Source organism: Podarcis filfolensis (genome assembly GCF_964270895.1).
Source record: "Podarcis filfolensis genome assembly, chromosome: 12".
NCBI lineage: Eukaryota > Metazoa > Chordata > Lepidosauria > Squamata > Lacertidae > Podarcis > Podarcis filfolensis.
This window is the reverse complement of record NC_139614.1, coordinates 37,017,557-37,032,511: the sequence shown is the minus strand read 5'-3', so window position 1 is coordinate 37,032,511 and position 14,955 is coordinate 37,017,557. Positions and strand designations below refer to the sequence as shown.

General features: G+C 44.7%; 1 protein-coding gene across 1 annotated transcript; it reads right to left on the bottom strand.

Moving 5' to 3' along the window:
* Positions 1–10,096: 10,096 nt before the first annotated feature.
* On the bottom strand, positions 10,097–13,825 carry LOC310746127 (OTU domain-containing protein 1-like). Its single transcript, XM_083579898.1, has one exon. The coding sequence runs from the start codon at positions 13,308–13,310 to the stop codon at positions 11,976–11,978; it is 1,335 nt and encodes a 444-aa protein (XP_083436024.1). The 5' UTR covers positions 13,311–13,825; the 3' UTR covers positions 10,097–11,975.
* Between the last annotated feature and the right edge of the window lie 1,130 nt (positions 13,826–14,955).

Below are 14,955 nucleotides of genomic sequence, written 5' to 3'. Positions count from 1 at the left end.
TGATAATAAGAGGTGAGGCTCAGGGTAAAGCTCTCAGCACTATAAAGTTAATCTGCAAAGCCAGAGCATCCATCACAGTGTGGTTCAAAGCTAGCCCAAGGCATACTGAGGTAGAAAATTCAAATCACTCTTCTGCACTTTTGCACATTGTAAAAATATATTTATACTGAATAACTTACAGTCTGCCACTCTTGAATGATTCCCCCTCCTCCCCCAAAAATATAACCTAATACTGCCTGAAGCAGCCCCCTCACTTTATCTAACGGCATCAACCTCAGTTTGGGAGTCCAGCATAAAAATAAAGGGCAGCAAGTTGTCAGTTATTTATACAGAGAGAGAGATTACTGTGTGGGAGATCATAGTTGCCAATGAAATAAACAAACAGGCTTCAGCCTCAAGGAGAGCTTACGCTGAAAACTCCTATCTCCCTTTGAAAATTAGTCTCCTTTTGATCACCCAGACTAAGAAAAGGAAATGACAGTTATTCTTTCAAGTTAGATAAACCAGCTCTATGTGATTTTTATGAAGATGTCCCACTATTCTCCAAAGAGAAAAGCTTCTGTTAAGAAGATAAAGGAAGACACTCACTTTTATGGAAACACAGTCATACCTGGCTTGCTAGAACATCAACTGCTGTTTTGTTATTTCAGTTCTAATGAACGGCTTCATTACAGAACCACATTTTAATTGGTAAATATTTTCTTGTCGAGAATAGGGCCAGCACACCTTTGTTGTGCATGGTTACTGCTATAGTTGCAAGTCCAGGCAACTATTCTGGGTTAGGACTAGGTGGATGGGGTCTTAAATATTCACCAGAGATTTTAATGGGATTAATGTTTTTTGTGATGGGCAAAAAGCAGATGGCCCAACCCTTGTGGCTCATTCTCCCTTCGAACCTCAGTTGCAAGAGTGAAATCATCCCAGACCTTTGTCCTCTCCTCTCCCACTCTCTGTGGGTGGCTGGAGAGGTAATCCTTGCTTGCTGGTGCCTGACCTCCTGGTCAACAAGACCTGACAGGCTTGACAGGACTCCACCCACTGACGCCTCCAGGCAATGGAGGAAGTGTCCTCATCACCATGGCAAGGGAGATGCTCACCTCCCTGCCACCTTGTTCCCATCTAGCCTTATCTGTGGTTCTGTTGAGGCAACAACTAGGACACTATTGGGGCCACTGGCCCAGCCCCTCTAGAGTGGCAGAGGACTCCATCCCAGGTAGCAGGCAGGGAGCATTGTTTAGGGGAAGAGATAATAGCTCAGTGGTAGAGCACATACCTTGCACGCAAAATTTCCAAGAGTCAAGTCATTGGCACCTCCAGTTTAAAATATCAGGCTGCAGATGATGGGAAGACTTTTCTCTGCTGAGGCACTGAAGAGCTGCTGCCTATAAGTGGAGACCATACTGGGCTATATGGACAAAAGGTGTAAGGCTGCAATCCTATCCCCACTTTCCTAGGAGTAGGATTGTATTATAAAGCACCTCCATATGTTACTCTGGCTGAATCTTGACACATCCAAGAAGTGGTTCAGTTAAACACGTTGTGAACTTCATACAAGGAAGTTCCATTGGCGAAAAATGGAACTCCACAGTGTCATCTGATGCCATGGTGTTATAACTCATATAAAGGACTTTATCTTTACAAATGTAGCTGAGTCTTCTGACAGAGGAGCCCCAGTGTCTTTCAGTTTCTAATTGTCTACATATCTAAAATGGTGAGGAGAAAGGAAAGAAAGAAGGAAGTGTTATAAAGACTGCAAACCACCCTGAGCCAATGTGGTATATAATAAATTCAATCAAATGATTAAATTCCTTGTGTTGGTGCTATTCTTGTCAATTTGCATATGGACTTGCACACCAAAAGTAAATTGAAGGCACAGACTCTTACCAGATGCATGGAAGGAAGAGAGGATCCAGAGGAATTTGTATTGAGTCATGTTTGGCGGCAGGTTATAGCAGGATTAATGGCTATTGCAGCAGCAGCAGGAAGAATGGGATTTACAGGCCTTCCTTTCCCTGTTGGTAATTCAGTGACAGCAATGGGCAGCCTAACATTAGATAAGGAGCCTCAGTTTTAACTTGGGACATTCTTTGATTTTTGAACACCTGATCTTGGCATCTCTCTCTTACATGGTAGAACACTTGGTGTTTTATCATGGTTGTGTTCTTTTTGCAGTGGACCTGATTTTTCATTCACATTTATGGTTAAAAAACATCACCTGACTCCACCTCCAAATTACGTAAGGTGATGACATAACTTTATAGGGCTTGGTTCAGCTCAGCATTCTGATGACATGGTTCATCATGTTATATATGTGATACTTTATGCAGAGCTGTAAAGGAATCAGCTCATTCTGTAATATGGCAAAATGATGTTTTTGTTGTAGTTGGAAGCTTATGAAACTTGGTCCCCACCATGTTCTTTTCAAAATCCCAGTTGACTTAACTTTCCATGGTTACAAATCTCGCAGATTTCAGAGAGGTCTACTTCCAAGCAAGCATGCATAAGATCACAGTCTCAAGGTGCAATTCTTTGTACACATGAGAATAAATGTTGCTGGGCTCAGCACTCTTTGGGGGCAAGGGGAGCTATTTTAATCAGGAATGCAGCATGGGGAGAAATGATTAGATCCCCCTCCCCATGGTCCCAGTCTTGATTTCCCAGACACAGCTGCAATTTAAATGTGGAAATGCTAGTAGCGATCAAACAATTAACATCCAGTTGAGCTGTGAGAGGTGGGAAAAGTGCAATACCCCATCACATCAAGTGTAAACTCAAAGACACATAACCAAATTCTGGATTTTGGTGTGGCAGACATGTTTTCATTGTTTTTATATCCCCTTTATGTGTAGATGCCCAAACCAAACAATGCTACTCAGTAATCTTAGGCCAATTTGAAATATTTGGCTCAAACATTTCAGTAGCTGAGAAACCTTAAAATGCTCACTCAGGAAATGTAGCTGCTCTATTTAATTAATTAGTAAATGACTAGAATATCAAGTAGATCAATAATTTTATTGTAATTTGTGCATTTATCAACAGTTCCTGATGGGAACTCCGGCAATAAAATGGTTAAACTTTCCCATCCACCTCAATTATTCAGGTCCTACAACTCCCATGGGAAAAGACAACACTAAGCAAGCAGTGTATATCCTTAAAGTTCTTGCTCATCAATTTATATCACTACAATGAGCTCAAGACATAACATTTCCCCTTCATGGAGTCAATAATTAATGATCCCTCGACTCCAGAGTGCTATGGTTTTAACCCCAGATTACTCAGTCAAGAAAGACAAAAACTGCAGCTATTTACAAAGGTGGCATACCTTCCTCTGACAGACATGCTTCCAGTGAATCACAAAACCATCTCAGAGCATGAGGTGAAACATTGCACAGAGGGGTCAAATCTATGCCATATTCGTGATCAGTAGTTGTGCAAAATTACTGTACAGATGTCACAGAGGTGTAAATCTGAATTTGAAAATATTGCCTATGTTTTGGAGGGATGCATATATTAATGTCATTTATTGGTTGTGTTGGATCATTCATTCATTTATTTAATGAATTTATGTACCACCTTTCTGCCATGGCACCCAAGGTAGTTTGAAATTTCAAAACCCTAAAACAAATACATTATATAGAAGGCTGACAGTACTCTCATGCCAGCTGGGAGCGGGTGGCACTGTGGTCTAAACCAGTGTTCCCCAACCTTGGGCCTCCAGCTGTTTTTGGACTACAATTCCCATCATCCTTGACCACTGGTCTTGCTAGCGAGGGATGGTGGGAGTTGTAGTCCAAAAACAGCTGGAGGCCCAAGGTTGGGGAACACTGGTCTAAACCACTGAGCCTCTTGGGCTTGCCAGTCAGAAGGTCAGTGGTCCAAATCCACATGACGGGGTGAGCTCCCATTGCTCTGTCCCAGCTTCTGCCAACCTAGAAGTTCAAAAGCACACCAGTGCAAGTAGATAAATAGGTACCACTGCGGCGGGAAGGTAACAGCGTTTCCATGTGTTCTGGCTTCCGTCACGGTGTCCTGTTGCGCCAGAAGCTGTTTAGTCATGCTGGCCACATGACCCGGAAAGCTGTCTGCAGACAAACGCAGGCTCCCTCAGCCTGAAAAGCAAGATGAGCACTACACCCAATAGTCACCTTTGACAGGACTTAACTATCCAAGTGTCCTTTATCTTTACCCTTTTTTACTCTCATGCCAGCTGGGGGCGCTTCTGCCTTCCCTGAGGGCATGCTGGTCTTAAGCAGCCTGAAGGAAGGGTAGGGCAGGGGCTGTCCCAACTGTTCTTTCAGGCCATTGATGCTGATGGTCTGTGTACTGACACTGGTCAATAGGAAGTCCTATGAACAGCATGTCGCAGTTCCCTAAGTGCTGTCTGACTAGCAATTTCCACAGAACATGTGAGCCTTGCAAATCACAGCACAGGAAGTTATTGTGATGTAAGGTCTAGCGCCGAGGAAGTTCCCTCTCTGCGAGAAGCGAAGTTACAGAGAACCAGGCAGAGGGCCTTCTCGGTAGTGGCACCCACCCTGTGGAACACCCTCCCACCAGATGTCAAAGGAAAAAACAACTACCAGACTTTTAGAAGACATCTGAAGGCAGCCCTGTTTAGGGAAGCTTTTAATACCTGAAGGACTGTTGTATTTTAATATTTTGTTGGAAGCCGCCTAGAGTGGTTGGGGAAACCCAGGCAGATGGGTGGGGTATAAATAATAAATTATTATCATTATTATCATCATGATTTAAGATAGACAATACCTCTAACATTACATTATTTCTAGGAAAGTGAGCTACTGAAAGCCATGACTGGCTTCTGATAAAGATACTGATAGTATTGTTTATTCACATTGAACATATGGGAGAGCATCTTCCACATTTCCACACGGTTGTATGAATGCTAACATAGTCTGCAGCTGAAGGAGGGGACTTTAGATACACGACTACATCGTGAAGGTGGCAAGAAAAAGGTTTACTCAGGCACTTCCAAGAACAAGAAGCATACAAGGAGACATTAGCCAGGTTTATGGAATGCCATTCAGTCAGATAATTGAAACATTCAATACAATATGGCCATGAAATCAGATGGAATGTCAGACCAGCCTACTTTATAATGCTGGGCCCTTAGCCTTTCTCTTTCCAACCAGCTTAGGAAGGGAAGCCCATCTTGTATAAGATATGATGGATAAGAGAAGAGTTCAATACATGTTTGCAACACACATCTCACATCTGGTTGTAGAATACCTTCAAAACGACATAGTGAGCACCTGTTTCGACATCAGTGTTGAATATGTGCATGGTAGGAGGAGAGTTTGTGCTCAAAAACATGCTTAGAAGTGAAATATTAGCAAGAGTTGTGGATACTCCAGAAGTAATAGTGATCAATGGTTGTGTTATATTATGGACTCTCCATTGGCCTTCAGAGGGAGCAGTTTCTGGGGAAAGAGTCAAGTGTGTAAAAGTATAGAATATGTAATCTGCAAGCTTGTGCACAATAGTGTTTGTTTTTAACCCTTTTTAATTTTGCAACTATAACAGAAAAGTAAGATGTAAAACCATTGCTAGCTGATTTAACAGTAAGGCTGTTCTACCCATTCTATCTTAAATATATAGATTAAAGTAAGCAGTTCATATGCCCAATTGGCATCTATACAACACTGATAATTATAAGCCATGAATTCAAATGTGGAAAGGGCAGTGAGATATTCAGATCAGTGAGAAGTCAGTGGTGGGCATTTGTCCTTCCAGCCTTGCAATATAGATCTTTTTGCCACTGCTTTTTTTGTCCATCTGTTAGCCCCACCCACCTGCACCACAGGAATGTAATTTAAGAGTATGGTTCATATTAGGACTGCAGGTATCAAGTCTATGCCAGCGTCAATATACCTCAAACTTTTGGAACAGGTTCTGTTACAATAGAATGAGTTGTGTAAACAAATATTGAGAACAAAAAGCAAACAGTTCAGAATAATATGTTCAGAATTTGTACGGTATGTCAAGGAAAAAAGCATTGAAGATATGCTTGTGGTAACTGGAAATTCAGACTAGCCAACTCAGGTCCAATGCAGTACTGTATCTCAAGAGTGAGACCTTAAAACCACACACGATGAAGCAGACATTACTACATTAGAGCAAGTGATATATGGTACTACTGTGTGTCACCACAAACATATCCGGGTGATTTCAGATGAGTGATGTTTTTATTTGCTAGTATACTACCACTGGAAGTTTAATATGTCAGGGAAAGGAACTATGGAAGTGGCAGGCAATGGGAAACAATTCTGTGACATAGGTCAAACTGCAGAAAAATTAAAGATAAGTCTGTGAGTGGTCCATGCTGTAGCTGGCTGGGGCACCGTGACACACTATTAAAGTATCCAAAAAGAGTTATGATTCAGAAGTTGAAACAAAAGTCCAGACTTCAAAGTGTGGGAATGGGTGGACTAAATTTGTAAGATGTTCTCAGTGAGGATACAACACTGGCTATGAAGTGCTATGGCCACATTCATGGATGGGGAATCTTTTTTTTAGCCCAAAGTCTGAATTCTCTTCTGGGCAGCCTTCCTAGAACTAAATGGCAGTAGTGGGCAGTGCAAGTGGAAAAAGTGAGAGGAACAAATGCAAATTTCATTTTTGTTCAGTATTTTATCTTTGCACAACCTCCCCATGTTTCTACAAACCACTAGCTCTATGCAGTGCCCATTTTTCCTTTCTGATACCTCTTCCAGCTTGTCAAATCTCTCCCAGTCCTCCCATCCTCTTTCCCCTAACCACATCCTAGGTTTCTTGTGCATTCCTACAAATGCTGATCAGAATAACTCTTATAACAGTTTTTAACTTTCCTAAATTCATACTAGTATCAACACAATGTTTATTGAATATTTTAGTATATACCAGTAAGCTAATTCCCTTTTGATATAGCAACATTGACTTCTGACTTATCTCTGTGATCTGTGTTAACTGTTGGGAGTGTCAAATTCTGGTGTCCTAGTCTCAGTGCCGAAAGATCCCTAGAATTAAGTGTCGGGATTATATGAGGAAATTGCAGGGTGGCACGTAGACTGCACATTTAGCAATACATCCAGCTCCAAAGCAGTATTAGAACTCTTCAAGTGTTAACTGCATTCTACACAGCCTTACCATATCAACTGGTGTAAATGTTCTACAGTTAAAACTCTCTTGTACATTTCTGTGCCACGGCTAGGAAAATCATGGGTTGGATCCAAGCTAAGGTTGACTCAGATTAGACCCATTTAAATTAATGGGCCTAAGTTACAGTGCAATTCTAACCATGACTACCTGAAAGCAAAATAATAAACAGGAACAAAAACAGAAGCCGTATTAAATGGAGCTAAGATTCAAACCCATGTCGTCCATTCATTTCAATGGGTCTGTGCAGTATATAAACTAACATTGGCTAGAACTCTATGACAGCTGCTCTAATGAGCACACACTTGCAGCAGCATACCCTTTATCTGGAGAAGAGGGTGAAGATGAAATTGCTTATCTGCACTACTTTGACATTCACAAGTTGAAATGTGAATTCCCTTTATGTCCTAGTTGTTTACTACGAATTCTAACTACTGTTGTTGACTGAATTGTTTTTTTAATCTGAAGGATCTAAAAATAAATACCACCACTTGCATAAGCATTTACCAAAACATTGCAGCCAAATATTTCAAACTGCCGATTCTGGCACCTACACACCTATAAAACCATGCTTGGCACACCAAAATTCCAGGTTGGCCTCTTCAGCACCCAGACTAAACATGAATGGAGAGATACAAGTAAAAACAACATGCATGTTTTGCAAGCTTTCATTTCATTATCTGGAAAGAAAGACCCTAAGGAACTTGCAGTTGATGAAGTTCCCGAAACAAGCTAGAACAGGTTACTTGGAACTTCCAAAGCTTTTCACCGATGGGGAGGGATGGGACTGGAAAGGCTGTTTGTTCAGTTCTCCAAGTGAGCCAACAGGATGGCTGTGTTTGTTGCAAAGCATGTTCCCGCCTTGACCTACTTCTGACATAATTTATACCTGGCTCTGCAGTTGGAATTTTCTCATTAATCAGTGAATAGCATGGCATCTGCCCAATGGCAATAATGTGCAGGTAAAAAAAAAAGATTGTAGTTCCATTGTCTCTTTCTTTCACGAGAATGACACTTAAAAACCCCTCTATAATTTCAGCATACAAAATAAAACATTCCCATGCACATGTGCACATATCAACACCAGCTGGACTGGAAAAATGTCTGTCTGGTGATATGCATTGCATTGCATGAAAACATCAGTTACCATATTTGCTTCTCCATTCATTCAAAGGGTCTCTAGTGCCTAAGCAGATGGAAGAGACAGTGGCTACTTACTACAGCTGTGTGCTTCAAGAATACACCGTTTGTACCACTGCCACAAAATATTTCAAGAGCAAGTCTCACTAAGCTGGATGAGACCAGCTTGGAGTAAAGCAGACCAAGACCAGACTGCATACAATTAATTAGTGTTGCCCCAGCTGTGCTGCCTAAGGTTATCTGTCACATTCTGCATACGCAAGAGCCAGTATGTGAGAAAACTAGAAGCTACCACTTCAGAAAAAAGCAAGTTCATCTGATGGTTAGCATTTTTACACCAGGCTTTCACACTGGTTCATGTCACTTTAAAGCAGTTAATGGTGATTCAAAGGTAAGCACACACTTGGGTTGAAAACCAAGGGTGTTTTGCTTTTCTCCTGCCACAGGCCATGGTTTGGCTTAGCATTAAATCCAGGTTCGTGGTTTGTCTAAGGAAACCACATACTGTAACCAAGGTCTTTCATGGCAGAAATAAACCACAAACTTCAGTTCAGATGTTGCTGCTAAGCCAAACTATGGCCTGGCTCCCAACAGCATGACAGGAACAGCAGACAAGCATGTTCACCTTTAAATCATGGTTAAACTTTATGGCTCAAAGTGACATGCCAATGCTTCCAGCGTATGAATATTTGATTTGAAAAAGGACTGCCACATAGTTAAAAGAAATCTTGATTTAACTGTGTGAGTATTAACCAATGAAGCCTGCATATAGTTTTGAAGGTGGGAGGGAAGCATACTTTGTTCTTAAATGATGCATGCATCATAGCAGGCATCCTCTTGGTAGAGGCATTCCTTCTTGCATGAGAGGAAAGGGACAAAATGAGTGATTACTGAACTACAACCTTCATCATCCCTGACCACTGGCCATGTTGGCTGGGACTGATAGTCTAACAACATCTGGTGGGTCACACTTTTTTTACCTTTGCTCTAATGATCAACTAAACATGGCATACACACTTGAAATACAATCTTTTTTTCTTTTCTTACATTTATATGCCCCTTTTGTACCTATGCAAGTGCTAAATATTGTTGCTCGAAGGTTGTATTTAATTTTCTCGGAGTAATCATTGTCTTAATTTATTAGTGATGGATGCCATTTTCAAAGAATCGGAACATTTTAAGGAAGCATAGGGGAAATATGATAAATACCTTAATCAAATAGCCAAAATGATTCAGGACAACCAGAGTACTTATTCTTGTGCCACTCATTAATTAATGGAATGGTGAGCGCCCATTGCTCGGTCCCTGCTCCTGCCAACCTAGCAGTTCGAAAGCACGTCAAAGTGCAAGTAGATAAATACTTTCCAGTGGGAAAGTAAACGGCGTTTCCGTGCACTGCTCTGGTTCGCCAGAAGCGGCTTAGTCATGCTGGCCACATGTATGCCAGCTTCCTCGGCCAGTAAAGCGAGATGAGCGCTGCAACCCCAGAGTCGGTCACGACTGGACCTAATGGTCCGGGGTCCCTTTACCTTTACCTAATGCCCTCTCTAACACAGATAATGTTGAAGAAGGGTTAAACAAATGCATGGAGGAAAGTTGTAAGTCAGCCTTCTAAGTAAGCCCACAAAAGCTACTGGCTTGCTAAAAGATTTGCAGCCTGCATTTCCATGCTGTCAACAGAGGAGGGAAAGCTTTCATTGGTATGGAAACATAGGCAGGCCTCTAAACAATGCTCTGTTCCGCCTCTACACCTAGCAGAGAACCGTAACTGACAGTTACAGGCAGGATAGAAGCTTTCTGACCATTTCCTGCCATCCATCAGAGGGCTAGTACAAAACATTTATTAACGTTTGTCAATTTAGATACAATACTAATATATGATCAAGTATTAACATTTCAATTAATACTCTTAAAATGGGGCTCAGTTTGAGGTGGGTTCCCCCCCCCCATTGTTTGTATGTACCATAAATGCAAAGAAAGAAGCACAAGAACAAAGAGAAACAAAATGAAATATGGTAAGGAAAGATGGTTCAGAAAGCGGCAACGGGCAAAGCAAAAAGAAAAAAAAAAGTACCAGCTCAGAGGCGCAAGGGAATGGAAGCCAGAGAAGAAAAATCTCCTGGTGACATCTCTTGACCACCTTTAAGTAAATGCTCATGAAATATCAGCAGCTCATGAGCTTTATCAATGAAATGTTATAGATCTAAAATTTGCTAAAGGAGTTGCAGCCAGAAAATTTGTAAAGGTGGGAGTTCTTCCAAATTATAAAACCGCTGCCAGCTCTCAATGATTTTAGTTGGACAATTATCCTACAAATTAACTACTAATTCTAGCTTCTCCCCCTCCCTCTTCCATCTACCCCTTCCCATGGCACCTTAATGACCATAAGTAAAGCATGATCTTGCTTCCAAACCTTTTGGGAAGCAAGCTTAGTGGCAAGGGAAACATTCTTCACAGAGAGGAAAGGGCTTTCTTATCCTCTTGGGCAGCCCAGCCACTAATCCCAATTTTGAAAGGGCACACATTTTTACTCCACCCCACCCTGATTTGCAAATGTTACTCACTGACATAAATCCAAATGTAAATCCAAGCAAAACTATACATTTATTCCAGAATAGCTAAGAATATTCCTATTATACAAATACAGTATAAATTCAAGTCACACAATAAAAAAGTACAAACTCCATTACTGAATAAATATATCTAGCTATTTCATTTTAATTGGAAATTAAAGAGGGTAGCTTTTACCTTGAAAACCTTGAATGTTTGACCCAGCAAACCATACATACAAACTTAGTATAAATACATTTTTACATAATACCAGAGTAAACCCATTATTAATGATTAGAAAACGTCTAAAGAACAGAATGTGATAAAATAAGCCTGCTGGTGCACTGTCAGAAGGCAGGCAGCAAGCATGTAAATTCATTAAAAGAACAAGACCACAAATCAAGGCCATTCTTATGGAGTGATTTAACCATGTCTTAACATTCTAAACCAGATAATACTAAAAAGAAAAAAGATGGCACTAACCAGGCAATAAAATGAAAAGCCAGCTTATACTAGTCAACAACTGAACACAGAAGAGTCACAATTGCTCTCTGTATCATTCTTGAAAAAGCCATGTTCCAATTGTCTGAAGAAATCCTGCTCTGCAGAGTGGTCAATTCACTTTAAAACTTGTGACTTAAAAGTTAACTGCATGTTGTTGTTGTTGCTGCTGTTGTTGTTTTAAGCAGCTGAATGTTCTTTGCTTTCATTTAATGAGGAAGAGTGGGAAGTCAGTGAACTAACACCCCCCCTTTGTTAGAATGTGTGTAGGTTTCAAAATGCAGCATAAAACTACTGTTAAACCATAAACCGCATTAGCACAGAAACCCTAACAAACCTCTTACTAACTTATTTTTGGCGGCAAGTCAGAGGTAACAGGTTAAAAAATGTTGTGCAAAAAGGAAAAATAACCAACCCTTATAGAAAATAAAGAGTGTACTGGAAATAGAACAAACATATACAAAAGAACAGAATGGTAAATAACCAGGATCTGAAGGTATATACACAAAGCACTCATTGCAAATCTCAGTCTAGGTTTGTTCCCCTTCACGTTCTTGCTCAGCTTAGGGCATGAATGCTGGATGGAGAACGATAAGGCACCAGGACAGCAGGTAACTGATGCTGTGCCCATCTCAGGAGCAGGCATTCTGTTCAATGTACATCTTCGACAGAGATACGGCCATGGATTTGGCCAGCTCCTCGTCCCTCCTGCGCTGCACCTGAGTCTGCCGGCACCATTCCTCATACTCCGGATTGGGGCACTGGCGATCGAGCACAGCGTCGTAATGCCCGTTGCTAAGCCAGCTCAGCCAGATGCTGCGCCGGCTGGGGTCCTCGGGCCCCAGGTAGTGGGCCATGGTGGAGACGGTGGGGCTCTCGGGCCGACCGCCGGTGGTGAGGTGGATGTTGACATTCAGCATCTGTCCCATGGCCAGCAACTCCGGGTAGCCGGCCCAGGCGCCGTCCTGGGCGGCGTTGATGAGGAACTCGCCCACATCGCCCTCGATGATGGGGCTGAAGTGGTCCAGGTGGTCGGCGATGTAGTGCACCGTCTGCTCTCGGAGCTCGCCGTGCAGCCGCTGGTCCCCGTTGACGGCCTTGCAGACGGCGCGGTACAAGCAGTTGCCGTCGGGGATGATGTGGAAGCGGAAGCGGTCCTTGTGCCGAAGGTACTTGTCCTGCTTCTCCACCTCGGCCAGGTAAAGCGCCAGCTTCTCGCAGCGCTCCGTCGGGCGCACCTGGTAGGGGCTCTCCTCCTCGGCGGCGGCCTCCAGCTCGGCCTCCCGCCGGCAACCGCCATGCTCCAAGACCCCGGCGGCGGAGGAGGGCGCCTGGCAGGCGGGACGGGCCTCAACGGCGACGCCCGGGTAGGCGCTGGCGGCAGCAGCAGCCGCCGCCGCCGCCTGCATGGCCTGGCAATGCTCGCTGAAGCGGAGGCCGTGGTTGCTGGGCTCCTGCTGCAAGCCGGGCTGGGCGGCGGCGGCGGCGGCAACGGCCGCGCTGGCATCGCCCCCGCCGCCGGTTTCCAGCAGCAGCCACTGGTGGGCGGCCGCCGGGCCCAGCTCGGCCGCCACGACGACGGGCTCCGGGCGCGGCACTAGCCGGATGGGCACGACCCTTTCCAACGGCCTGCGGCGGATCATCTGCGCGCCGGGACTGTAGCACTGCGGCGCCGGCTGGTGCTGCGCCGGCTTCCTCTGGCCGGGCCCCGCCGGGGGCAGCAGCTCCAGGCAAGAGAAGGCGGGCATGGCGGCGGCTGCTCCCGCTCCGACGACGGCGCTCGAAGTCACTCCTCCTCCGCCTCCTCCAACCGAGTCGCTCTCGACTCCCACCGGACCTTGTCCCGAGGGCTCCGGCGAAGGCGAGACTTTGAAGACGACGCCCGTCGGCCCGCTCGCTGCGCTGCTCGCCGCTGCTGTGGCTGCGGCCGCCGGGTAGTGAGTGACGATGGTGCTGTAGAGCTGCATCCTCGGCCCTTTATAGGCGGCGGCGGCCGTAACAGCAGCCCGGGGAAGGCCGCAGGGGCCGGGCCAGGGAGCGACCACGGGGCCCGCCGCCGCCGCCGCCGCCCCTCCTCTTCCTCGCAGGAAGCCAGAAAGGATGAGGCGCCAGAGTAAAAATAAACACGGGCATCACCCTCCTGTCGTCACCGGCCTGCAACTGCCGCCCCTGTGCCCTTGCTCCTCACAGAGGCCGCGACGGAGCCCCAAGGCAGCCGCCCCCACTCCCTTCCCCCTCAGGCCGCGCCGGAGCGGGAATTCCTTCTGCGCCACAGCTCCGGGCGGGTTCCCTCCTCCTCTCTCTCTCTCTCTCTCTCTCTCTCTCTCTCCTAGGCCCAAAGCCTCCTGGAAGGTACTGGAGGCCTTGTCGCTCACTCGCGCGGGCGGGGAGGGGGGAGGGGGGAGGAGGCCGGGCCTTGTTTACTTCCCTCCCTTCAGCACGTTGGAAGACACACGTCGTCAAGGCGCGAGGGAGGGGGCGTGGCTTGGCGCTGCGCTCTATGGCTCCGCCGCTGCATCGCCGTGGGACGACAATTTGAAAAATGAAAATAAAGTCTTTTGCGCATGCGTGTCTGTATTACCCTCTGCTCGGGTCAGTCCGTCTGTCAGCTACGTTACCCCGTGGACGTGGTTAAGTGCGTACACCTAGCTGTACTCAAACGTTGGTGCAAGCGTGGCTTATATTTGAAATGCATAAGCATTTCACGTTTCATATTTTTTAAATACAGTAAGTGAATTAAATAGCATTGCCGCCTATTTAAGACAGTGGCTCTTAACTAACATTCAGTCAATGCATATTCAGTGCACATGGCTCATCCACACACAACTACAGTGCCCACCACCCTTAACAAAATACAACCCCCAGGATTCTTTGGTGGGAGCAATGTGCATGAAACGTCCTTTAAATGTATGGTTTTGGATTGTCCCTCAGTTTTATCGTGGGATGGGTGCTCCTTATCCATGCATTTTTTTCACAGCATCTGCATGACGTTGGCATCAAAATGCCAGCTCGTATTCCCTGCCGGATTTATCATTTCTGTTAAAAATAAGAAAACACCTGCTCTAATTACTTGTTTGCAATATTTGAACAACCCATTAATAATACAGTGGTACCTCGGGTTAAGTACTTAATTCGTTCCGGAGGTCGGTTCTTAACCTGAGACTGTTCTTAACTTGAAGCACCACTTTAGCTAATGGTGCCTTCCGCTGCCGCCATGCCACCGGAGCATGATTTCTGTTCTCATCCTGAAGCAAAGTTCTTAACCTGAAGCACTATTTCTGGGTTAGTGGAGTCTGTAACCTGAAGCATATGTAACCCGAGGTACCACTGTATTAAGCATCTGTTTGGAAGCACCGTGAAATTACTTAAGAGCTCCACTGACTGAAATTTAATAACAGCAATGAGCAAGCTTTTGAATTTGGGCATGATATCAAAGCCCCAAAGTCTTCAGATTGGTAGTAGTCATAAGTAAAATGAATCACTACACAAACTTGCTTCTAAGCCAGCAGTCACCAGTCTTTTTGGACCAGTGGGTATATCTCTAATTTTGAGAGGTCCTCTGGGTGCCAGTCACAAAATGGTGGCCATGGGGAAGGGCATAACATAACACAT

Excerpts from the sequence above, each read along its gene's own strand:
- LOC310746127 (XM_083579898.1), bottom strand. The coding sequence starts at position 13,310 with ATGCAGCTCTACAGCACCATCGTCACTCACTACCCGGCGGCCGCAGCC.